This window comes from Aspergillus ruber (assembly GCF_000600275.1).
Source record: "Aspergillus ruber CBS 135680 unplaced genomic scaffold scaffold00009, whole genome shotgun sequence".
Taxonomy (NCBI): domain Eukaryota; kingdom Fungi; phylum Ascomycota; class Eurotiomycetes; order Eurotiales; family Aspergillaceae; genus Aspergillus; species Aspergillus ruber.
This window is the reverse complement of record NW_024467305.1, coordinates 413,199-437,041: the sequence shown is the minus strand read 5'-3', so window position 1 is coordinate 437,041 and position 23,843 is coordinate 413,199. Positions and strand designations below refer to the sequence as shown.

Here is a 23,843-nt window from a genome sequence, read left to right as displayed (position 1 = left end):
AAACCCATTTACAAAAACACATAATAAAAAAAAAAAAAAAAAATAACACCCATCATGGCTGATATGCAAATATCCGTTCATATATCATGTAGATAATTCAAGCCCTAATGCGCCTGGCATCGAAATACCGCAGGCTGATCGCGGTATCATTCACGCCCGCCAGTGGGGCAGCATCTTCCAGTAACTCCCATGGACGAATATGGTATGTACCAACAATCCGTCCACGGTATTGGAGACGGAGACTGTTCGATATGCAGTTTGGTCCTTCAGCTGAGGGCAATCCCGCAGATAGACTTGGCGATGGTGCCGCAGCTGCGGCGGGGGGTTGTGCTTGTGACGGCGTTGGAGTTGAGCCTGAGGCAGCGGGTGAAGGTAGTGATACTGGTTGTGCAGTGTTTGCACCAGCGCCATAGCCAGGTAGCGGACCGAGGAGATAGAGGAAGCGCGAGTCGTTCTGGAACTGCGCGAAAGGAGGGCATTTCTCCTTGAGGAAGCGTGCGCAGTGATGGCGCGCTTCGTCGGGGAAGGTGTCGATTAGTGAGGCTGCGACGTCTAACGCGTGCGTCTGGAGAAGAATACCGGGGCATGGCCGGTAGTCTCCGGGCTGGTGGGGGTGTGGGAAGTAATCAGCTGTTGGGAAGAGGCGCAGAAGACTGTTCGGGAAGCGCGCGAGTGCAACGGAGAAGATTGAGATTAGGATGCGGGTTTGTTCCTGCAGGCTGGTTGGTCTGGTAGACGACGTGAATGCAGACCGGTGGATAACAACCATCCTCAGAAGGACAGAGAACCAGAACGCAAGACCTCGTTCGAAATCCGAACGGGCTTTGTTCAGTTGACCCTCTCCATTGGTATCGTTCTTGTTCTCGGCGAAATTCGTGAAATTGGTTTGCATGATCACGAATTTGTTGAGCAGAAGATCCATTTTTTCGACAAGAATGGGGGCGATTGACGGTACACCAGATTCCGGAACACTGTATGCCAGTTCTTCGATGATCATCAAGTAGATCTTTGCAGTCTCAACTGCGTTTGTGTAGTTGACAGAAGACAACCCGTCCTCGTCCGCTGAAGCTTCCAGCGGCAGCATCGGAACCGACAAGAACTCCTTCTCAGCGCGTTCTCGAATCTGCTAAAATTAGAAGATTGGTCCAAATGTAAGAAACGTGGATTGCAATAATTCATACCTGTCGTACAGCATCCTGGTTCATCAAGGCGACTAGACCAACCCAATTGGACCTCTTCGAACGAGAATCTCCCACTGCCATCTTGAACATGACATCCACGACTCCATTCTTGACCTCTTCCCCAGACGCTGCATTGAAAAGCATCTGGAGTTTCAGCTGACAGAACGGAAGTGAGAAGTCGCTAGTCATGCTAATCACCCTCTCAGCCTCGGACAGATTGTTCTCAGCTTGACCTGATGAGTCGAGACCAAGAAGGCGATCGAGCGCATTTTGCAGAGCGACCAGAAATGCTGGTTGCTGATCAGTAAGCTTTAACATCGACTGTTGAGCTGCATTGCCAGGCTCGTTCGTAAGCAGATCACAGAGCAAGATGGCCATGCTTGTCTCCAAGTGATTCCGTGTTGGGTCGGACGATAGTCCTTCATTTTGTCCAATCGAAGCTACAGCACCACGGATGACTTCGAGCGTCTCTTCCAAGTGTTTAGTCCGAAACTCATGTTGTGCCAGGTAGAATCGATATGTTACCTAAACGGTGACCAGTTAGATTAAAAAAATTAAAAATTAAAAAAAAAAAAAAAAAAAAAAAAAAAAAAAAAAAAAAAAAAAAAAAAAAGCTAAATTGTTGAGAACATACCAAATCACGACATCCATCCTGCCTTGCGGGAGGAGCAAGGAGCTCAAAGAGATCCATTTGCAGTTCATCCACGTTAGGAACAGAGGTCGGCTTTACCTGCAAAAGCTTCTTCACCAGAGACAAAAAAGCCTGTATAGTCACGCAGCCCACTCCGATAAGTGGAGAAAGACTCTTGAAAAACTCGGTCCGGTCAGACATTTTCAGAGCCCCGCAGACCCAACGGACCAGTCTGGTATCGAAATGCTTCGGATGGAAGGGCCTCAAATGGGCAAGATACCTGCAGGCGTCATTGGCCGACAACTTCGTTTGCCCATCGCCCTTGTCGAGGACCTTGGTAAGTGCATCGAATATAGCATCCATCGTTTGCTCGTCCATGCCACCCCCTGACGACAGAAACCGATCCAGCTTCTCAAGGAATGAAGGGTCGGTTTCAGTGACTGTGTCCGGTATATGGTCTGAAAGTGGTGATGGTGCTGCTTGGGCAGACCTGTTCTCGATCCGAGAAAGATCTTGACGAAGGATGGCAACCGTGTTGTACTCATTGGGGAGCTGGAGACCGAGTTCGATGAGCGAATAGATCAAATCTAGGTCTGCCGTTCCAAGTCGCTTGAGAAGCGAATATGCATCGACAAGCCTCCGAAAAAGATCCGTTGCAGCACCAATAACATTAAATGAACCACAGTGGTAATTGACAGTATCAGCAGCAGAGGCCAAAACAGTGTTGTCGTCACTGCTGGCGGCCTGTTTGACTACATCTGCAAGCATGGAAATGTCACCAAAGCTCTCGAGGAGGCCACGAATTTCGTAGAACTCGTCAGGAGTCAGGGAAGACACTTTCAAATCGGTGAGGAACGGCACGCCGGATACCGACCTAACAGTATTAGAATTAGTGACACACACGCAACTAGATAAGACGGGACTTACCTGGTCGGGTCCCGGCAGTGCTGAGCAACTGCACGACGGACCCATTGTCCAATTTCAGACTTGACTGCCCACGTCAAACTTTGGTAAGCAGGCTCAAAAGTACAATCGGCCTCGTAACCGCCAAAAACTCTTGGAAGGCGTGTGGCGATAGAGTTTTTGACTTGAGAAATGACCGTAGCCTCCTCGGATGAAGCGATTCCAACGCGTACCAACAAAGTATCACGTAGGTTGCGTACATGCTCTGGCAGATGGCTCACTGGAAGCTGCGATAGGAGTCCGATGCCGCCTGGGATAATCTGCCTTTCTGTGAGCGGGTGAGACCGGGGCAAACTGAGTGGATAACTCACGTTATGATCTGATAGAGAATCCCTTGACACACCCTTGGCCATAAGCCACTGGAGATATCGACCGACAGAGAACGTCTGGGATCTGACCAGCTCCGAGATTGCGTGGTAGACCATGTCCATATTTTCGTTGGCCTTAGGGCTGTCACTGAGAAAACCAAGGATATGAGAATCCACGTCGATACCGGCCATCTTCCATTTCCGTAGGAGGCGAACAGCAATATATACACGACGAAGGCCATGGCGGAAAGGAGTGGCAGTCCATTCCAACAACTTGTGTATAAGTGTAGCTCTGTCTTCAAAGGTGTCTAGACAGGCAACAGAGACTGAAGATATATCGTGCGCAGTACGTATAGAATCGAATAAGCGGATGATGTATTGTTGCTGCTGTTGTCCTGAACGGTGCGCGGCGCTTTGGCAGGGCATGGGCCGTTGTACTCGTACATTGCGTTCTGCGATGTTTTGAAAAATCGCCCTGTCCACCTTATCGTCCAGATTCAAAGACGAAGAAACAAGATCTCGATAAGTAGCCCAAGAGGTTGGAAGTATAGCTGAAGAGGTATGCTCACGGATGAGCCTTTTGACGTAGAGAGACAGACGGTCTATAAGCGGCTTGAGGGCTCCAGCGTGTTCGGATTTGCTGATGTGAGTCAGTTTTGCAAGTAGCAGCTCTGCTAGTCGGCGCCCGCGTTTCCTATATCGCATTATACTACCCCAATATATACCCAGCATTAGAAGCCACACCGGCAGGGTTTTGAGAGGTGCCGCTTCGAGGCATGACAAAAACCACCCGGTGTAGTGGTCGTGGTCCAGCAGGTTCTCATGAAACAGGCGAGCAGTCAGGCTAACTGCATAAGTCATCTTCATTTTCCAGTCTGCCGTTCCACAAGCAGCAATGATTGTTTCGAGAAACTGCTGCACATTTACAGTCCAATCCCGAACCCATTTGGCTTCCAAACCAACTGCCAATGGGCCACTGGTGCCTTTCCGTTTGAATGCGCGGATTTCGTTGGCACCAACACACTTTGCCAGCCATACTGCTCGCGCCACAGGCACCCATTTGCCCAAGCACTGGTCGAGAAGTACCTTGCCCCTGATGCCATGAGGTATGGTGCGACTCAGCCGACGCAATGGAACGGCTGGATTTGCCAAATCGCGGAGCCAACTCTCACGCTTATTATCCGTCAGGGTGACTCGAGGGGGAGGCTTAAAGGTCGAGGAAGTAGCAACGGTGTTGTGGCCCTGTCTCTTCTCGAAGGCGGAGGCGAAGACCGACGACAGCATTTGCAATCCGGAGCGATGCTTCAACTGGGCATACAATGACGGACGTGCGGTGTTCGACTCATTTTGCGAGACTTGGGTGCGATCGTAATACCCTTGCTTCGCTGTTTGTTCGTTGAGAATGTCTTCTGGGTGGTGTCCGGTCCATGGCGAGAAGTCCGCAACTTCTGGAGAAAGTAACTTTCAGTTAGACGCGTATTCTTTGGTCAGTTTTAGATAACAGCAGGGACACTCACTCTCGCCTTTCAACGCTGGAGCTACAGGAGGAGTTTCAATCCGATATGGCGTGGTTTGTACCGCTTTCACGGGCGAGCTATCTCTCGACCTACTACTCGAGGGTCTTTGAGGAGCAAATCGCCATGGGGGAGTAGGTAAAGGAGGCGGCGACGCCGGTTTCCCACTCTGCGCAAGTGCTGCCGCATTGTCCCCATAGACATCTCCCACACCTGGTGTCTCGGATACCAAGGACTGGAACGACCAGACCGGCCTGCCACGCCACGAGGTCGTCGAGGGTGGCCTCGGGGTTGTAGGACCTCCCGGAGCAGTTCTCAAATCTCCCCCACCAATACCACCAACACCAGGCACCGGACTGGCAGTCCCACTGGACGTCCCAGTGGGTATATCTAGTCGTGGTCGCTTCGCGGGTGGTTCCCTCTCTTGCGCATCTTCGCCGCTGGTCAAGTCGATGACAGTCGGGTGTTGTCTGAATTGCGCCTGGGCCACGGGCGTCGGCAGATTCGCATCAGATTGGGCGAGGGTCTGAAAGGTATTCGGCTGTCCGGAGGCAGTATTGACGGCGCGCAGGGGATGATGACCCCGGGGTTGGGCGCCGGCGGAAGAAAGAGGGATCATCTCAGGTTCATGGTGTGTACCCAAGCGCCGGAAATTCGGATCATTTGAGGATGAGGGATGAAAATAGACCGGTAGAAACGTCAAGTCATCGATGAGGTTCCGTAGGTTCAGATTGTGATATAAAAGACAGTAACTCGACTCAGTGGGAAAAAGGGAGGCGGATAGCTGAAAGACAGGCTTATCGTGAACTCGGCCGGTAAATGGCGACAGTCACAATCGCCGAATAAAAACAGGTCGGGGAAACAGCGGAAATAGTGCGGGATACACAACAGGGAAATATGCAACTAACTCAACGGGCTAGCAATGATAATGAAATGTAGGGGAGGTCTCTGTAGCACTTGGGTTGGTTTCGTTTTTCCCGATTTTGGTGCCGGAGATCACCTCGATAAGCGCTAAGGGTTGGCATTCCTACGGGGGTATATGTTCCCAGGATGTACTTTTTATTTATATCTACGCTATATTCAGGGTTTATGGTGCTATCACACTTCTTTATCAGGCCATAAGAGAGTTGCCAGCCAGTGGGATTCCCCGGTAACTCTCGCATGATTCCTGCCGCCGGGTATGCTCTGTTATGCCTCCGGTGGCATGATGCCGTGGGCTGACACTATCCATGCATTGCATTGGCCATACACCTGACTTGTGTATAAATGCCATACATAGTAGTGCCTGATGTGTGCCCAGAAGATGATCTCGAGTCTGGAACATACGGAGTAGAATAAAGCCGTACAGCTGTACGGAGTAATAGAACTCGACTGAGTAATGCCAACATGCCTGATAGCATATCAATTTGATATATCATATGTATGCCGTTTTCTATCAATTCTTGCAGCAATGATTATTATCTGTTCCGATATACGGAGTACAACTGGTCGAATGCTAGTATATATGCTGCACATCAATGCGGAATGTTTGCCGACCGCCAGACTTACTGCTTCAGCCTTGGCATCGCCAATTGCCATCTGTTTCCTTATCGCTCCGTCGCAACAACTGAGCCGTGTGCGTTTAGACTCAATCATCTCCAACAATACAAAAATGGCGGCTAAAAAGGACATGCGGAGGCTGGATCTTGGTAAGCAGTGTTTTATTTGGCTTCATATCTCAGTCACAGTTGCTGACATTGAATCTCGTCCAGCGATCCCCTATATCGAACCCCCGACAAGCAAGAACGATGCCGATGTGTCCGGTATGGAACTCCTATGTCAACGGATGTTATGGTAAAATATCGTGGAGGACAGTATTAATGGCTTGGTTATAGGCGCAATGTCGAGCACCATGCCCATGGCTGCGGTGAGTTGGCTGTTATCCGGAGCTCCAGAGGGTTTATACTGATGTCGGATTCCGTTAGATGTTCACCCGGAACAGGTGAGAAATGTTCACAATACTGTTGTTATTCTTTGTTAGGACGGGGTTGCTTATAATGATGCGGTTGCATACAGGATGATCGGATGGTAAGCTGTCCTGCTGATAATAACTCAACTGCGACTCAACGTCCTAATCAGACACAGGGTTTCTTTTGTTTTCTCACTCCAGAACTGGCTCGGTGAGACTGAAGACCAAAAGAGCACTTCGTCCACTCCGGCATATATGTCCGTATTCATGTCCTGTACGTTACCCAGCCCAATCTTCGGACATTCGTAGACTGACACTGTTTTCTACTTTTAGTTATGGCCTTGGTCGTGGTACGTCCCTAATCATCCCTTCCGTTGACACCTAATTCCAGCGTCTTCTAAACAGCTACCCGCAGACATATTTCCCTATGTTTCTCCCTCCGCAGAATCAAAACGCCGGCGCCACTCCTGCACCATCGGCTTCTTAAGGTCATTTGCCTTTGAATACCCCTGCTATGAGTCATAATAATACAAGGATAGGTGCTTCTCGGCGAGGAAACGGCAATATAACAATTGCAACACGGTATCGGGCCGGAAGCATGTACGGATTTCAAGAGGTTCTCCAAGCTGGGCGCATTGCAGTTTTGCTGCCCTCTGTTTCTATGTCTACCTAATTCCCTTCTCGCCACGGTTGATACTGTGGTGCTGTATAATTACTATATCCATGGGCGTTGTAATGGAATATTCAGTGGCGGATCGTTGGCCACATCCCTCAACCAGTGACACCCTTGAATCAATGGATGAGTCAGATGGACTCAACCCCGGACAATAAGCACGTAGGACCAATAATCGCATTGCACAGAACCACATAGAACGCGATCCATAGGTATAGAGGTGCCACGGGGCATTCGCATTCGTTCCTTTTCTGTTTTCGGATTGTCAGATCTGGATCGAAGATGGCAAGATGGCTGAGTCATTTCGACTTACCGCCTGCCTAACCAAGGGACGCTAAATGCCAGAGCGCCCCTCAAAAGGCTCTTCTGTTCTTCCTTCTCTCTTCAACACTTCGTCTTCATCCCACTACAACCCATCTCGACTCCATATTTCGAGCCTCCGATCGCTCTAGCTTTTCCTACTACAAAGAGATCTTAATCTCCCCTCCCGCTCCACTCTACCTATACCGCTTTTAAGGGCCGTTTACCGCGAAAGGCCGAGTTTATGTCCATCGAAAACCTCAAGACCTTCGGTAAGTCGATTCGCCACTCCCCTCCTTTTTCCTGATCCGGGGTGTTGTCCACCTCCACGGGGTACCTGGTCTTGGCCGATCGAGAACAACTTGGACGTCACCCTATCGTGGGTACTCGCAATGTGTGGATGGTCGTCCATGTGTGTGGCTATCAGGACACGTGGGGGGTTCTTGTCGGCATTGTTCCCATTTGGATCTGCGCGGCATTTTCTCACTGGCGGGGTAGATTGATCACAAGGCTGACATGTTTCTTTAGACCCCTTCGCCGAAGCTGACGAAGATACCGGCGAGACCAAGCAGTCTCAAAATTATATCCATATACGGATTCAACGTATGTTTTAAATCCCCCTCTCACTTTGCTATCGCCCTCATGCGACCGCCATCACCTCTTGTCTGATCGGAACACTTGACTGACGAGTTATTCCTTTACAGAGCGCAATGGTCGTAAGACCTTGACTACGGTCCAGGGTCTTCCCAAGAAATTCGATCAGAAGAAGATCTTGAAGGTGATCAAAAAGAAGTTCGGTAAGTTACAAACAACCCCCGGCCCTACTGTGCCACAAACGTGAGGTTAATATGCATCCAGCTTGCAATGGCACCATCGTCTCCGACACTGAGATGGGCGATGTGATTCAGTTGCAGGGAGACCAGCGGAAAGATGTTCAGGAGTTCTTGACCGACAAGAAGGAAGGTCTTGAGCTTGACGCCAAGACCATCAAGGTCCATGGGTTCTAGATCAGTCGTTGCGCCCCGTTCCGGTCCCTTCTCCCGGATCTATGTCGCGTTGAGAATGGGATAGGAGGCTCGATCTTTGTCCTTCCACCACCTGGATCTTGCATCGCCCCGTTGGCGATTGCACCATTCAGTTCGACAAACATCGTATCCTCCTTGCGCTACTTCCCTGCTCAACAGACTAGGTTTGGGCCTTTGTCGGGAAAGACGCGCTTTTGTTCATTGATCCGTCGTGGTCGCTCACTGGCGGTACGTGGGAGAGCGGGTCTCTTCGTCGACTGCTATTCAGAGTGGGATATGATGGAACGAGGCGTTGATAGATACCCATTATTATAGACGATGTTTACTTTTTCCTTTTGTTCGTTATTCTTTCTGCATCATTGTTTCTTGGTGGCTTTTGGGATGGCTTGTCGGAACTTGTCATTGCAAATGTACGTTTCAAACTCAAATTTTTAATCGGAGGGTTTGCATAGCCCTATTAAATAACTATCATTCATGCATTACAGTTGTGACTTGAATTCCTATTACTTCACGTTAAGCTACATTAACAGGGAAGTGTAAGTACTTCAGATTATTCACCTTTCAAATGTCATGATCCAAGGATATTACATGAAAGCTCAAATCAACACGAAACGAAGCAAATATCAACAGAAAGCCCGAGAAATCGACTTGAAAGAAACTCACCCCGGCGGAAGATAGGAGAACACGGAAAAACGGAAGACAGACAAAAAAAAGCAAAATAGCGAGAAGCCGATCTACAGCTCTCTCTCCACAGCCCTACCATCCGCAACCCGCATCCGAAATAAGATAGCAACCGCATAGTCCCACAACTTACGCGAAATCACAAAAACAGGCACCTCCGGTTCGTTTTCACGAGTCAGATGCAATTGCAAGAGAAGCGAGGACATGCTGACGAAACTAGCGACGGAGACGACGAGGACGGAAGCGGTCGTTTCGCGTTTGATCGTGGCATGGTTTTGGGTCGCGTGGTAGATGAATGTTAGGGTCTTTATGTATCAAAGGATGGGATTGCTTGTCAGTTAAAGGGTCTTGTGGTATGGACTTGGACTTTTTCCGTCATTTGTGGTTGATGGATGACCGCACCGTTGTAATTGTTATCCACGCTGGAAGTAGAAGACGTGGGTCGGAGGAAGCGCCGGAGAGATAGAGAACCCAGGAAGTAATGTATGCAATCAGGCCGTTTGTTGTAAGGAGACGAATTACCACAGCTGGTGGGGTGTAGTTGAGAAGCCTGTGTACAGGTTAGATACATTTGCTCGGACATAAGCTGGGAGACAGGATACCCACCATCGAGACATCATGCAATCAGCAAAGAAATACGAAAGATATGCGGATGCACAGCACTAAGCCCATGATATCAGCATCGTACCCTCATTTCCACAGGAATCCCCGATTAGGATCAACATAACATACCCACATGATAGCCAAAGCCACCTCCGTCACCCTAAACCTCCTCTCAACATCCCAATCCTGCCCAATACTCCCAATAATCGCCGTCGCCCACCCCTCATGTCCCATCCCTGGCTGAATATGAAGCAATTCCGCCAGGAAAGTAAACGCGCACCGCAGCCCCCACCATGCGGCAGGAGCCGTGCTTAGTGCGCGGCAGACCAGCAGAGGCACATACCATCTGCGGTCGACTCCCAAGATGACGGCCACGCGCGGGTGCAGGGCTGAAGAAGCGGCCGCGCGACTTGCTTGAGCTTCATTACCGTTGGGAGTATGGGACGTAAAGGGGGGCGGGGAGGACGGCGCTGCGGCGGAGGACGCCACGGCTTTGGCGTGGGAAGCCACTGGGGTTTGAATTGTCGGGGCTGATTGTGTGGACGTGCGAGTGTGAGTGGTTCTTCGTTTGTTGATGTGTGAATGCGATGAGCGGATCAGGTCAGGCTCAAGCGATTGGGCGTGAAGGGAGAAAGGCGGCAGAGGAGCAGCATCACGACGAGGAGGAGCCAGCCTTAATCTACGGCATATGCAGCCGCCGTGCAACAGAACCCTCTAAAAAAATTATAAAAAAAAGCAATTATAGGACGCCTGAGGTGTATCTGGATAGAGGCTGTTAGTGCTCACGCTATCTTATGCCATGCACGGTCGGTAGGAGTAGTAGTATGCTTACTGACGGTGCAACAAGAGCAACAATAAAACAGAAACAATTGATAAACACAAACGTATCGAAAAAGAACTGCCCACTTAGACAACCCCCCAAGGCACGCAACTGTGGCCGCAAGATCGAGGACGACGACGAAGATGAGGAGTAAATCCGCGATCATCACGTGATACGCATGCAATCCTTCCGCGGCGGCCATACACGGCCGTCACGATCATAAGCAACCACTTTTGGTTCCTCACATCGACAAGAGCCCTATACCCCCTTGGGAACCCCCTCCGCCATGGCGTCCTCATCGCGACTGCCTGTTGGATCCATACTATCCGCCGCCAGGCCTGGTTTTCACGCCATCACAATCACAACGCAAACATGCCAATGCCGGTCTTTTTCTCGATCCTCAATCGCCCAGCGTGCGATGCGGGGGATGCCACAGACAATGGCCGCTAAGCAGCCTGCTCAACCGAGTATGAAGACACGAGGGAAGGAAATGTCGAAGTCGGAAATGCCGCAGGATTTGGGATTGTTGCCGGGTACATTCGTCCGGCCGCTGTGGAGGGACATGCCGTCTGTTTTCCAATTACCGCGGGAGAGAATGCAATTGGAGTGGCTTTGGATAAAACAGGCGTTTCAAAACTTCCTGGGGTGGGCTATTCTATCCGATGGTTCCTCTTTTCCGACATAACTGACTATCCCACCAGAATCCTCGCTTATAGCAAATGGCTCAACAAGGGCCTGCCCCTCCGGCTGAGAGAGCGGCGACAGGTTGGATGCGAACTCTACGAACGGATGTACACTGCCTACGCTGAGTAAGTGCTATCAAACACTTCACCACTTGCTCTCAAACCACAACTAACCACCAACTTCACCACAGAGGCGACGTCGCAACCCTCCGAAAGATCTGCTGCACCGGCCTCGCCAACAATCTCACCACTCGAGTCACCAACCGCCCCAAAGACGAAAAAGTAACCTGGTCCCTCGACAAATACAACCGTACTCCCGCGACTTTCCTCACCGGCGCCCGCGTCCTCGCAGACCGTGCAACCCAAATCCCTGAAATTCCCAAATCCGGCGTGCGCCAGGTCGTCCTCCGCATCACCAGCAGCCAGTCCACGGGCAAGGTCAAGCTGTCCACGAATAAGCGGGGCCTGGTTGAGGATGCTGCCTTGGAGGTGACACCAGCTAAGCAGCGGGATTGCACTGAGTACATTGTGCTGCAGAAGTTGATGTGGTTTGGGGAGGAGCAGGAGTGGAGGATTTGGGGACATACCACGCCGACTACTGTTGAGGATTTGGAGACCCCGTTCTTTGCGCCGGGGCTTTCGCTCTCGGACCGTATGGAGGCTATGAAGGCGATGATGGAGGGGAAGAAATAGACCATCTTCCTCCGTTCAAGATCCGAAATCCGAACAAGGATCCAACTTCGCTCATCTCGAGATGAGGCCCAGAAAATCAGGGCAAACAATGGGCTACAGGCCCTTAACGAGGTATGCTAGACAGTGGTGGTTCTACTCAGCGAGATATTCTTTTCTACCCCTTTGTGTTATCTTTATGCATTACTTCCCGCAAAAATCGAAACTCGCCTCTTGCATGTATCTATGTGAATTGTACTATATCTGATGTTTGTTTTTTGTAATCATGTACTTATCTATCTACTTCCGTCCACTCATACAATAGAAATGCATGCTGGAAAAAGAAGAAAGCGTGATTTCATGGCCTTTACAAACATTAGCCGGCTAAGAGCGTGCTAACAATCACTATTTACAATATAAACCTCAATAAACGGAAAGTCAATGCGGCAGGGAATCAAGAAAGCCAAGCGTCCGGCATATTATACACAAGAAGACAAATGATGAAATCCGAGGCTCTTCAGGTGTAGAATGTTTCCAAACTAGATCAGTTGGTTGGCATGAAAGGAAAGGAGAAGAAATGGTGCACATCAATCATCGTCAAAGAGTTGGAAAGTATTGACCAAGACTGTCTCGATAACGCGGACTTGCCAGCCAGCATCCGCGATGGCACCCGTAGAATTAGCGCCCATGAGAGTCGGCCTATCAACATAGTCAGTATCAAATAACATAATGGGGTTACGAACGTCGGCTTACCCGAAACAGATAGCGATATTTCCGGCATTCATGCGGTTTTGGGTATAATGCTCTTGAATCTTGTTAAGATGCTGGAGCCCCGAGTTAGTTCGCAAAGTACAGCCAAAAATTAGTCAATAGGCTATCTTACCAAAACCAAGGCTCTTAACGTGGCATAGTGGGCATCAGGAAGATTGTTAACGAGGGCATGTAACGAATCACGGCGTTGAATATCATCATCAATGCCTATTCATGCAGTCAGCAACTATCGACTCTGGCTAGAACTGGCTAGTGCTTACGAGCTGCATTGATGAAGTCGGGGTAGAATTGCGTAGTGAAAAGCGGGTCAGGCAACTCTCGGAAAAATTGCTTCAGCAACCCTGCAACGCTATTGACATCGTGATAGAAATACTCGGGATTGGTGAAGTCCACCTGCGTCGAATCTGTACGCTTTAGTTAAGCATAATCCAGATATAATAGATAATCTGAAAACTGACCGTTATCGAAAAGGGATTTCATGTGAGTAATATGGGTTGCACTGCCCGATAGCCGGTAAATTCCCTCCATATCAAGACCAAAGAGCTCTATAGCCTGGAAGCATTGATAGACAATCATTGGCACGGCTGTTCCATCTCGGGCATATAGATCGTCTAAAGAAATACCAAAAACCGGCTTGACTGGCGGCAATCCATTGCTTGGCGGTGGTGCCCCAACGGGAAGCGGGGCCACTGGATGCTGCTCTTGAGCAGGCAGTGGCACAGAGGCAGGATAAGGGGGCTGGAAGGGTGGGTTGGAGTATGGTTCCGGTTCTTGCGGATACGGCAACGCTGGTTTTTGGTCAGCAGGAGCCGGCGCAGGTGCAGGTGCAGATGCCGGTGCCGGTGCCGGTGAGGGCTGAGGAGAGCTTTGAGGGGAAGCGAGGCGTTGTTGAGAGAAAGACTGAGGTAAGAAGGACTGGCGTTTATTTTGTGCGCTGGTTTGAGCAGCAGGAACAACAGCTCCAGATGACGAGGCCAGGGTCTAACAAACATATTAATACCAAAAGGTGATGGGGGTCAGCGGAGATAACTTACTGGATGGCATTCGTATTTGAGCTGTTCTTTCGCCACAGCGGCAGGGTTACCTTCGTGACTCAAAACATAGTCATGATAGTCCTTTTGGTTGTCAATTGTATAGATGACCTCGTAAAGGCTCTTGGGTCCAACCGCTGGGCTATCCTTCACAGGGCTGATGGACAATCCTTGTCCAAGCAGCAGTTTCTCGTTGAATGTTGCTAGAGATTGTCAGCGGTGAAAGGAAAAGAAGCCGTGACCAGACACGTGGCGTGCACGTACCAAACTTCTGTAGCTGCAGTGTAAGGCCAGCATCACATTCTCGGGTTAACTGCTGGATGTTGAGTACGGCTTGAGGTCGATGGGTAGAAACCAACTCTTGCCGAGCTGCCTGCGCAGCCAGGACTTTCGAACTGTAATCAGCATCGGCGTTCTGGACCTTACGAAGCAAATCCTCTTCATGCTGAGCGGCCGACTTAGGTCCCTTAAGACCAAACTTGCCACCATGCTTGTCGCCCGTCTTCACCCGGTCATATTGCTCTGCCAATGAGTCGTATTTGGCCTTGGCCTTCTCTGCGGCTGTTTCTGCTTCTACAACCCTCTTCTCCGCAGTGAGTCCGGTCTGCTTCCACTGCTTACGGCCCTTTTCGATATTCGATGCGAGCTCGTGGAGATCGTCGGCCATCTGTTGAAGGGAGACGGAGAACTGCAGGCCATGGTCGGCCATTCGGTCGTGGAAACGGTGAAGTTCATTAACGCTGTTGCCATATGTTCCTTGACGGTTTTCAGAGCGCTGCGCAGCGTCGTGAAGAGAGCGTGACAATTTTCTCAGACCCTGAGCATGTTCTTCCTCCAGCACCGCTCTCTTCTTCAGGAACGTCGAATAATCCTTTCCGTCTGTGTCAGCATATACGAGATGATCTCTGGACTAGAAAGCTTTAACGAACTCTGGCGGATGCGACGCTTTGCTTCAATCGAGTCAGGAGTGTTGTAATACCGATCTATGCGAACAGAACTGGTCAGCGCGATGCGATGAAACTCCAAGCGATTCCTTTCTAAGAAAGGCCATCTAGAGACTCACATCGGAATAAATGACTTTGTCCAAGCGGGCCTTCAGCTCATCGGACATGACTAGTGGTGCGGGAGGAGCTGCTTCGAGGGGCGCGGCCGGCTGCGACCCAGCGCTCGACGGGGGATGATCCTCCCTGGGCGACGCAGCGCCGTCGGGGAGAGTGACGTCTGCCATGAGAAGAGAGAGTATTCAAGTATCTCTGGAAGAAACCACAGTTTAAGATGAAGTGAATGTTTAGGGTAAACGGACAGTGTGATGAATGCAGGTGCCTGGGGTAGAAGGCAAGTGATAAAGTTATGGGGGGCAGTTGATCCGCACTCCGTATAGAAAGGGACGGCGGTGGGGAGATGTTCTGCCGGGGCCAGGAACCAAATTATGCTCGATGATCCATGATGGAATTAGATACTTCGCAGATATATGTATGTGCATTGGGAAAGCACAGATGTTGAAATCTGAGGAAATATAAATACAAGCGTATTATTATTAGAATTAGACAGCAGGATATTGCTGCTTACTTAGATGACTGCTCAGCACTCCCTAGTAATGACCATTACCAAAAAGACCTCCTAACAAGGTCGATGATTGTGGCATTGCCGGCTGATCACGATATGAATGGCAACAGAAGATCCCGAGCTTCCGAGACTGCCTAGATAATACGGAGTAATTTTGCTGGCCGCTTCCTTTTACAGTGCTATCTTCAACAACAAGGAAACCCTTCTGCCTCAACTATCGGTGTGTATCCCGGACCCTACGCCTCGCAAGCCAATTCAACGCCACCGTATAATTTATGCATAGCCTCAAAGCTCTTTGAATACTCAACTCGGCATGTTGTAGTGGTAGCTCATCGATGAACCACGGTAGCGATATGCTGCTGCCGGTCGAGAACGTCACCGCATGTTACCTAGGAACACATTGTACACAATGTCTCCGGGGGAAGTAAAGAATGGCTTTGAAGACGAAAAGGGAAATTCTCTAAAGAAAAAGCCCTGATGTAACGGAGAGGAACACGCCAAATCTGTCTATTCACGTGATTATGCCCCCCACTTTGGACATGTCATTTCCCAATGCGGTATAGTGGATATTTTTGTAGATGCAACATGAAGTGACAACTTCAAATTTTTGAAGAATCATAAGAGATTTTCAATGACATGTCCGAAATTGGAAAACCACGTCGCAGTCTGTGATGTGTATGAGAGCGAAAACTACAAAAACCTGTTTCCTCTTCGCTTAGTTCACGATGTGTTGCCTATTGTCATCTTGCTATGAGCTTCAACATGCTTTTGATCGGACTTTCTTTGCTTGGTCTCATTACCGGATCCCTCACAGCTGCATCCAAGGCTGCGAACTTCGATCTCCCCTCTGCCATATTCAGAGAGCACGGCTGCGGCGAGGAATGCGAGCAGCTCTTTAACCTTGCCGAAAAGCAAGACCGGCAGCTCTTCAGTTCTGACTTCGATTTTGATTTCTATGCGACAGCTCCAGATTTCATAGGTTCTCATCCTGGAGATCTCTTGAAATTCGAGTCGGTCAATCCAAACAATCTAAAAATTAGCTCGGGAATCACTATCTATCGTTTTCAATATACATCCCGCGCACTGAACGGCACTTTTGTTCCGGCCACTGGCTTTATTGGGCTTCCCAATAATTCTTCCCGCTCTGATGAAAAGCACCCTGCCATTGCCTTTGCCCACGGCACCAGCGGTGTGTTTCGAGGGTGCCCGCCATCTACAACACCAACCCTAGCTGACTATTCTAGCTGGAGTCTTCTGGTCAATAGTGGATATGCTGTTGTTGCTCCAGACTACGCTGGACTCGGGAACGACTATATCGAACACCAGTATCTAAGCTTCCCCGCCCACGTAAATGACCTATACTACGGCATGGTCGCAGCTCGACAAGCACTCCCCGATTCCTTCACCGATGAATGGATGTCTGTCGGGCATTCCCAGGGCGGAGGCGCATCTTGGAAGCTTTCCGAAAGCCCGCTGCACCACAGGGGAGGTGCAGGAACCTACTTGGGCAGCGTGGCCATCGCACCGGCAACAAAGATATATGACATAGCTGTTGCTACCATGGATATTCTTTTTCAGCGCCTGGACTATGCTTCGTACGATATCATATACGAGTTGGCCTGGTTGCCAATTGCCCTGAAGCGAGCCTTTCCCCGTGCGAGTATATCGTTTATTGCTCAAGAAATGCAGGAAAGGGTCACTCTCGCTACAGAAGCCCAATCTTGCATGTCTGGCATCTTGTCATTAGCACACGGCTTGAAACCCAAGGAATTGATTACTGATCCAGCGTGGGTGAAGCATAACAGGTTTCTGAAAAGATGGCAGGATTGGGTTGCTCCAGCAAATGGAGCAAAGGCCATGGGGCCTCTAATGATTATCCAAGGGTTGAACGATACTGCCGTCCTGCCTGAAATCACCATCGATTCGTATGATGATACATGCCGCCATGGTAATGAAGCGCATATCAGGCTGTACGAGGGCGCGAGCCATGTCGACGTATTCCACACAAGCGCTCCTGAGTGGCTTGAATTTATCAGAAATCAGTTTGCTCAGGAAAAGGGTGACTTCCGTGGTGCGTGCAGCAGCGCCACAAGAGACGCGGTGACTGATCACTAGGAGGGCTAAATTAAAATCGTTGCCAGTCAATTTGCAATTTTTGGCTTCCTTTGTATGGGATAGTCCCCAGCCATTATTATACCATTTCTATATTTCTTTAATTCAAATCCCTATTCGATGACTATCAGTAAAAAGGAAAGTGAGATGCGTCCTTAGTATGGTGTACAAATGCACTAACTAGTTATATATAGAACTTCACCGACATAATAGACCATCCACCACGCACTCATGGCAAGTAGCAACATAATGCATTAAAAGGTCAGCAAAAACTTGCAAAATGAATAACTCGACAACATTCGTAGTAACCAGAATGCTACCGTCAAAATTATCACTCCATAGTAGATCATGTGCCCCAGGTACCGATGACTAATCCCGAACCGCCGACTTTCGCCTTCGACACACATCGAACCACCCAAAAAACCATTCCAAACAAGCACAATTTCGCCGATTTCCGGCACCTGCGCAGCGCAATTCTGCTCGGGATTTCAGGTGTTTGCATTAACCGTCGGGCGAACGCTGATTTTATGACTCCTGATGGAGCTGCAGTTCCGGGGAATTTTGCCACCGAGTGGGTTGGCTGCTGCTACTCATGGCCAAGTGAACGGCCATCTGATAAGTCCCCAGGGCCCCGGCAGTAGCGACATTCGGAACAACGCAGGTTTTCCCCGGCCGGTGACGGGTTACGATTTCTCAAGCAGGAATTCGGAGCCTTGCGAAATGGAGAAGATTCCGCCAATGACTGGTGGTAGTACTGGTGCTACTACGGGGAAGCGCCGGGGTGGTAGCCGGAAGGCTTGTAATGAGTGTAAACAGCAAAAGGTATGCCGTCCTTATTAAGACACAACAACAAAAGGTTTCTTTAAAAAAGTCCATCCCATATGATTCTTAATCGAGCCATCTTAGCTGAACTTGTGATTTCTGCTTTCCATAGCTACGATGTGACATTGTTCAGACCCCAGCCGCGGCGTGCTCACGCTGCCGGCGACTACAGATTGAATGCAAAGTCGAGCCCACTTTTAAACGCATTTCAAAGCGCAGGTATGTAAATGACACAGCATAATATACACCCTAGATAGGTAATCTAACGTGCTCTTCCAGGCGAAATGCTGAGATGGAAAGGGAGATCGCTGATCTCCGTCGACGACTGGCTACCAACAGTGACCATCCTCAGGCCATGGAACCAAATGTAAGCGATGACATGTCCCAGTGCTCTGAGGATGTGTTCTGTGGCCCTGAATCGGCGGTTTCCAATCGCACACGGCCTCTATCTGCCCCTCTAGAATCGCAGCCTCTGGCGACTCCGTTGACCATGCACCGGGATGAATCTATCATCTCGCAGGAAGATAGTCTCTGGAGATTGGAAGATGTCTCGCTATCGAGATCCAGGGTAGCTCGGTTATTTGAACAGTAAGTGACCGACCACCTGCTAAGATGATAACCTCTAACCCTCGACAGGTTCTTCAAATACTACCACCCATTCCTTTCTCTACTGGACCCCCAAAAAGGACCAGAGGAACATCTCCATCGCTCGTCATTGTTGGCGTGGACCATCATCTGCGTGGCGAGCCGACGCGCTCCGTCTGAGCCAGGCCTTTTGAGTTCACTCTCAGGGCCTTTCAGTCGGCTCCTTTGGTCGACCATCACGGGTGTGCCTCAGGATTACCATGTGGTTAAGGCATTGTGTATTCTTTGCACTTGGCCTCTTCCTACGACTAGCCAGAGGACCGATGCTACCTTTATGCTCAGTGGGTTGATGATGCAGATCGCCATGCAACTGGGGTTACATCGTCCCGTTCAAGCGGAGGAATTCACTACCTTCCGCATGGAAGTACAGGGCGAAGCAATGAAGGATCGATTACAGACGTGGGTCATCTGTAACATTGTCGCTCAGAAGTAAGTTTTGACTTCTTGTCGTTGGGCTTTCTGCTAACAAGTTGATAGCGTTGCCACCGGCTATGGGCAGCCACCAGGGACGATCTACGATTGGGCGTTGGAGCCAACGTCTCTTAAAGATGCGGACTATCACCCTCCAGAAGACCTTCGAACTCGATTACGGATTGAAAAATTCTGTGACCGGGTGACCAAGGCTCTTTACAGCAGCAAGCCTGAACCTGCGGAGTTCATTAGCTCTGAAAAGCTGTTGATTGTCCAGCTCCTAGAGAGTGAGCTCAAAGACATGGAAGTGGACTTTGGTCGAAAAATTTCACGTATGCAGTCCTTCTTCAGTCTTGTGTCGACTGATGCTAATTTGCTTAGATATCAACATGATTCATTTACGGGCTGCAGAATTGCATCTGCGATACTTCGCGTTTCTAGGATCCAACGCGCGAAGTGATGACCTGACGAAGCTCTTCATTGCTACGACGTCTTTCCTTGGACGAGTTCTCGACCTCGAAACGTCGCCTGGAGAGTTAATCGGCCACGCCACGAACTACATCCTTCAGATGATCGTCTCCGCTGCCTTTGCACTCATGAAGCTGCTGAAGAGCGACTTCAGTCGACACATTGACTTCAACCATGGAAAGCTACTATTTAACGGAGCGATATCGGCAATTCGCCGGATCAGTGTGATGGAACATGATCGGCCCGTGCGTCTGGCAGACATCCTGGCCCAGATGTGGAATGCGGGTAGTTCCGAGGCGGAAGCGGGTGAGGATGGTCTGCAGCTTAAGGTTCGGTGTCGGATGAGCATGAGCCACGTTTATGACACGGTTTGGCGCTGGAGACAGCGGTTCCGCCCTATGAGGAGCATTGAGGATCAAGGTAGGTCTATTGCCTTTCTTGACTCTTCTAGAAGCCTTGCTAACGGCGGAACAGCGATGGCCAACCCTAACATGTCGACGGCGGCAGGTCCCCTTTCTCGACAGCAAGATAACTCGCTTGACGACCCAAGCTTGATATACCCTGGGAATTTTGATGGAGGTTTTATGAGCGAGGCGGGCTTTTCGGAGGTTTTCGATTCTCTCAACTGGGTCTTTGATGGGATCCCTGATTCTCTTGTTGCTCCTCCGGTTATGTAACGGAGTGTTTGACCGGAGTATCTACAGGACTAGGATATAGGTTTGCATAGGTTTACAAAAGAGGCGGCTATTTGGTTGACGCGTTATTTTCAAAAGCGATTCATATTGTTCTGTTTTCCTGTGTTGCCGAGGTTATGATGGATGATGATGATGATATATGTACAGGCACATATATCGTACAGGAGGGTTTTTTTTCTTTCTCTTTTTTTTTTTTTTTTTCTATGTGATACCAATTTAGCAGGATCGTTTTATAAAGTGGATATTGTGATAATATAATCAACCTTGTTGATATTGTTGTGTGCTTCCGGCGTTGCCGGCTTCCATGGATTAGAAATAAGCATCTACGTCCCTCGGTCGACTTCTCCAAAATCAAACAACTTACCAATATCAACCACAACCATGGCATCTGAAGCAATCAATCTTGTCGCTGTTATTTATCCCAAGCCTGGGAAGGCAGCGGAAGTCAGTGAATTCCTTTAAACTCAAATTTCCATCTTTAACACAATAACTGACAAGATACAGCTCTCCGCTCTCATGGCCGAAGTCACCCAAAAGGTTCAGGCCCACGAACCAGACACTCTTCTTTACTACGCTTTTACCAACGAGCAGAATAAAGATGAGATCATAGTTGTGGAGAGGTATTCATGCTTCACAACCCTGGTTTGAATTAGTTCCTGTGTGGTTGGTGTACTAACGGCGTGCTTGTATAGATACCGCAACGCAGCGGCCCTGGACGCACATGTGAAAGGTCCCCATTTCCAGGAATTCGTGAAAAAGGCGTCAGGATTGATGGCCAAGCCTTTTGAACTCAAGAGGGGAGGGTTCTTGCCTGCGTCTGCGGGCGTTGCTAGGCTGTAATAGAATAGCGTTATAGGCTGGGTACGAAGTGCTTATACGTGGAATGTTCGGAGTACATGTATGTACATACGGAGTACGGATACTCCGCATCAAGGGTATTTTATTGATTGGGGAAATATTGACGGGCGATATAAGCAGATGAAACAATACGGAGCCCAGGTCGATAGCATATTGGATGAGATTGACAGGGATAGCAAGCTACGGGTTGCTCTGTAGCTAGGTATGCATGATGCATATGGACAAGATAGGAGAGATCGCATGCAGACAATAATATTGCAGCCCTGTCGGTTGGTTATTAAAAGAAATACACCGCGTGTTTTGGCTATAGCTGGAACAGTAGTATTATTCTCAGATTGTGATTATCTAGGAATTCTGAAAGTCAACTCGACTCATATTCCAGCTCCAATGGCGAATTGTGATAAATGCTCCACCGATGATCACTGGTTCAGCCCGGAAGAGGAATGCTCTATTGTTTCTGCAGAGTGGTGTATGGCAGAGAATGGAATGTCTTGAGCTCGGGGATAATTTTTCGGGTATCGTAGTTAGTGCAGAGTATATTAGTTTGTCCAGTTCTGGTGGCTGTCCTGTCGTAGTACTCCGTATTCGTACTCTGTGCTGTCTGTATACTCCGTAAAGATCTCCGTGGCGGGAGTCCTGCAGAATTGCTAGTAGTTTTGTCTATTTTTCTGTTAATTCCCTGCTTCTTTAAACATTAAGAGTCTTCGACTTAACAATTGCAGTGCCTGAACCAGAAGGTGAGCTGTCGAATTCTCTCTTTCTCTTGTTCCCGAAGTTGCCCCCCAACTTTTTCCCCTCTTCCCTTGGCCTCTCTAATTCTTCCCCTTTTCTGACTTTCTCCTTCTTTTATTCTTTTGCGCGTTTTTCTTCTCAGTTTCTTTTTTATTCATTTTTCACTTTGCCTTTTATTTGCTTTTTTGAGCTGCGGTTCTGCATTCAGTCTCAGGTTCTTTCTTTGCATTTGGAGCTGTGAATCTGCTGTGCTCTACCCACCTGCCCCCATCTCTCTCCTCTCTTATCCCCTCCTCTTCTCTTACATCCTCTCTTCTTATCCTCACAACTTGATTGACTGGCAGTTCTCTCATATTTTATTTCTTTGTGAATAGCCTTTTTTCCACATACCACACGCCATTTGCATACACCATGGCCAGTCCAGCCACCCAATCATTGAAGGTCAGTTCCTCACTGCTCCGTCCATGGGTCATCATGCGGTTGACCCGACCATGGCTAACAGGATATCTCGTACAGTGTGTAGTTACCGGTGATGGTGCTGTTGGCAAGGTGAGCAAGCTCTTCTTTTTGCGCAATGCTTCCATTCCCTTGAAGTGGCCGTGGACTGACTTCGCGACACCGCTAGACATGCCTCCTGATCTCCTACACAACCAACGCCTTCCCCGGGGAATACATCCCAACCGTGTTCGTACCCTGCCCCTGAACCCTTTTCGCGCTGCCTTCTCCTTCATTTGTCCGACGCCATGTTGACCGACTTCCCAGTTTCGATAACTACACCGCGAGTGTGATGGTGGATGGTAGACCGATTAGCTTGGGTTTGTGGGATACCGCCGGCCAGGAGGATTACGACCGTCTTAGACCGCTGTCCTACCCTCAGACCGATGTCTTCCTTATCTGTTTTTCCATCGTCAGCCCTCCTTCTTTCGATAACGTCAAAGCCAAGGTACTTTCTTCCAGCAATCTCCGCAACGACCATACGTGGATTCAGCCGGTCGAGCGAAGTAAACACTGAAGCTGACGTGGTGTAGTGGTTTCCGGAAATTGAACACCATGCCCCTAACGTCCCTATCATCCTTGTCGGTACCAAGCTTGACTTGAGAGACGATAAAGGGACCGCAGAATCCCTCCGCGCACGAAAAATGGAGCCCGTATCCTACGAACAGGCGCTCGTCGTTGCCAAGGAGATCCGCGCGCACAAGTACCTCGAATGTTCGGCCCTTACACAGCGCAACCTGAAGAGCGTGTTTGATGAAGCTATCCGGTATGCGAGACAACTCAGAAGTGCGCATTGTGCGGTGTCTAGACCTAGCACTAACCAATGGTCAGGGCCGTCCTCAATCCTCGACCTGCTACGAAACCGAAGACCAAGAAGTGCATGATTCTGTAAAGGCTTTTCCCGTTTCGCGTCTAATATTTCCTCTCTCGAAACCTCTAATCTAAACACTTAATTCGGCGTCGGTGGGTCATCTGGGGGTCCATTTGTGTTTTATTTTCCAGGTTGCCCCTCTATCCATGATTTGGTTATCGTCTTTGGGTCATTGTTCATTGTTACATGATATCACTGCGGTCTGGTCTGTTTTGTCGTTTCTTCTATTGAAGGTGGTCATCTTTTCTTTTCTTCCCCCCCCCCCCCCCCCCCCAGGAAAAGATACCATTGGTGTCATTCAAATTCAAGGTTTCTGCTAGATCATGCTGTGTTACCGTCAAGCATCCCTGCGCCCTTTTATTATGCT

General features: G+C 49.4%; 9 protein-coding genes across 9 annotated transcripts; 6 read left to right on the top strand and 3 right to left on the bottom strand.

Moving 5' to 3' along the window:
- Nucleotides 1-97: 97 nt before the first annotated feature.
- On the bottom strand, nucleotides 98-5,216 carry EURHEDRAFT_401864 (mediator of RNA polymerase II transcription subunit 12; the record flags this gene model as incomplete). Its single annotated transcript, XM_040780111.1, has 5 exons — nucleotides 98-1,123; nucleotides 1,182-1,706; nucleotides 1,816-2,686; nucleotides 2,740-4,531; nucleotides 4,601-5,216. The coding sequence occupies 5 exons, from the start codon at nucleotides 5,214-5,216 to the stop codon at nucleotides 98-100; spliced, it is 4,830 nt and encodes a 1,609-aa protein (XP_040639906.1).
- A 1,032-nt stretch (nucleotides 5,217-6,248) lies between these two features.
- EURHEDRAFT_514630 (SUI1 family translation initiation factor) lies at nucleotides 6,249-8,525 on the top strand (the record flags this gene model as incomplete). The annotated part of the gene is made up of 9 exons (XM_040786285.1): nucleotides 6,249-6,285; nucleotides 6,349-6,399; nucleotides 6,472-6,503; nucleotides 6,562-6,578; nucleotides 6,722-6,819; nucleotides 6,879-6,899; nucleotides 8,047-8,121; nucleotides 8,223-8,315; nucleotides 8,377-8,525. 9 exons carry the CDS (start codon nucleotides 6,249-6,251, stop codon nucleotides 8,523-8,525), a joined length of 573 nt encoding a protein of 190 aa, XP_040639905.1.
- A 752-nt stretch (nucleotides 8,526-9,277) lies between these two features.
- EURHEDRAFT_514629 (uncharacterized protein) lies at nucleotides 9,278-10,968 on the bottom strand (the record flags this gene model as incomplete). The annotated part of the gene is made up of 5 exons (XM_040786284.1): nucleotides 9,278-9,529; nucleotides 9,627-9,774; nucleotides 9,831-9,886; nucleotides 9,957-10,541; nucleotides 10,912-10,968. 5 exons carry the CDS (start codon nucleotides 10,966-10,968, stop codon nucleotides 9,278-9,280), a joined length of 1,098 nt encoding a protein of 365 aa, XP_040639904.1.
- Nucleotides 10,934-12,023, top strand: EURHEDRAFT_498305 (uncharacterized protein; the record flags this gene model as incomplete). The annotated part of the gene is made up of 3 exons (XM_040785713.1): nucleotides 10,934-11,292; nucleotides 11,349-11,456; nucleotides 11,522-12,023. 3 exons carry the CDS (start codon nucleotides 10,934-10,936, stop codon nucleotides 12,021-12,023), a joined length of 969 nt encoding a protein of 322 aa, XP_040639903.1.
- Nucleotides 12,024-12,586: 563 nt separating this feature from the next.
- rgd1 (putative Rho GTPase activator (Rgd1)) lies at nucleotides 12,587-15,029 on the bottom strand (the record flags this gene model as incomplete). Its single annotated transcript, XM_040784137.1, has 9 exons — nucleotides 12,587-12,698; nucleotides 12,753-12,823; nucleotides 12,883-12,977; nucleotides 13,031-13,174; nucleotides 13,229-13,751; nucleotides 13,805-14,004; nucleotides 14,066-14,672; nucleotides 14,731-14,784; nucleotides 14,865-15,029. 9 exons carry the CDS (start codon nucleotides 15,027-15,029, stop codon nucleotides 12,587-12,589), a joined length of 1,971 nt encoding a protein of 656 aa, XP_040639902.1.
- A 976-nt stretch (nucleotides 15,030-16,005) lies between these two features.
- EURHEDRAFT_411360 (alpha/beta hydrolase family protein) lies at nucleotides 16,006-17,605 on the top strand. Its single transcript, XM_040781602.1, has one exon. It carries the CDS (start codon nucleotides 16,130-16,132, stop codon nucleotides 17,480-17,482), a length of 1,353 nt encoding a protein of 450 aa, XP_040639901.1. The 5' UTR covers nucleotides 16,006-16,129; the 3' UTR covers nucleotides 17,483-17,605.
- Nucleotides 17,606-17,691: 86 nt separating this feature from the next.
- Nucleotides 17,692-20,721, top strand: EURHEDRAFT_411359 (transcription factor domain-containing protein). Its single transcript, XM_040781601.1, has 7 exons — nucleotides 17,692-18,301; nucleotides 18,414-18,520; nucleotides 18,581-18,889; nucleotides 18,938-19,375; nucleotides 19,424-19,689; nucleotides 19,739-20,245; nucleotides 20,300-20,721. The coding sequence occupies exons 1-7, from the start codon at nucleotides 18,017-18,019 to the stop codon at nucleotides 20,500-20,502; spliced, it is 2,115 nt and encodes a 704-aa protein (XP_040639900.1). The 5' UTR covers nucleotides 17,692-18,016; the 3' UTR covers nucleotides 20,503-20,721.
- A 19-nt stretch (nucleotides 20,722-20,740) lies between these two features.
- Nucleotides 20,741-21,589, top strand: EURHEDRAFT_411358 (putative quinol monooxygenase). Its single transcript, XM_040781600.1, has 3 exons — nucleotides 20,741-20,964; nucleotides 21,025-21,140; nucleotides 21,213-21,589. The coding sequence occupies exons 1-3, from the start codon at nucleotides 20,902-20,904 to the stop codon at nucleotides 21,358-21,360; spliced, it is 327 nt and encodes a 108-aa protein (XP_040639899.1). The 5' UTR covers nucleotides 20,741-20,901; the 3' UTR covers nucleotides 21,361-21,589.
- A 504-nt stretch (nucleotides 21,590-22,093) lies between these two features.
- On the top strand, nucleotides 22,094-23,742 carry racA (putative Rho GTPase Rac). The gene is made up of 6 exons (XM_040781599.1): nucleotides 22,094-22,551; nucleotides 22,627-22,659; nucleotides 22,736-22,794; nucleotides 22,873-23,053; nucleotides 23,139-23,371; nucleotides 23,437-23,742. Exons 1-6 carry the CDS (start codon nucleotides 22,522-22,524, stop codon nucleotides 23,495-23,497), a joined length of 597 nt encoding a protein of 198 aa, XP_040639898.1. The 5' UTR covers nucleotides 22,094-22,521; the 3' UTR covers nucleotides 23,498-23,742.
- The last annotated feature ends 101 nt before the right edge of the window (nucleotides 23,743-23,843 follow it).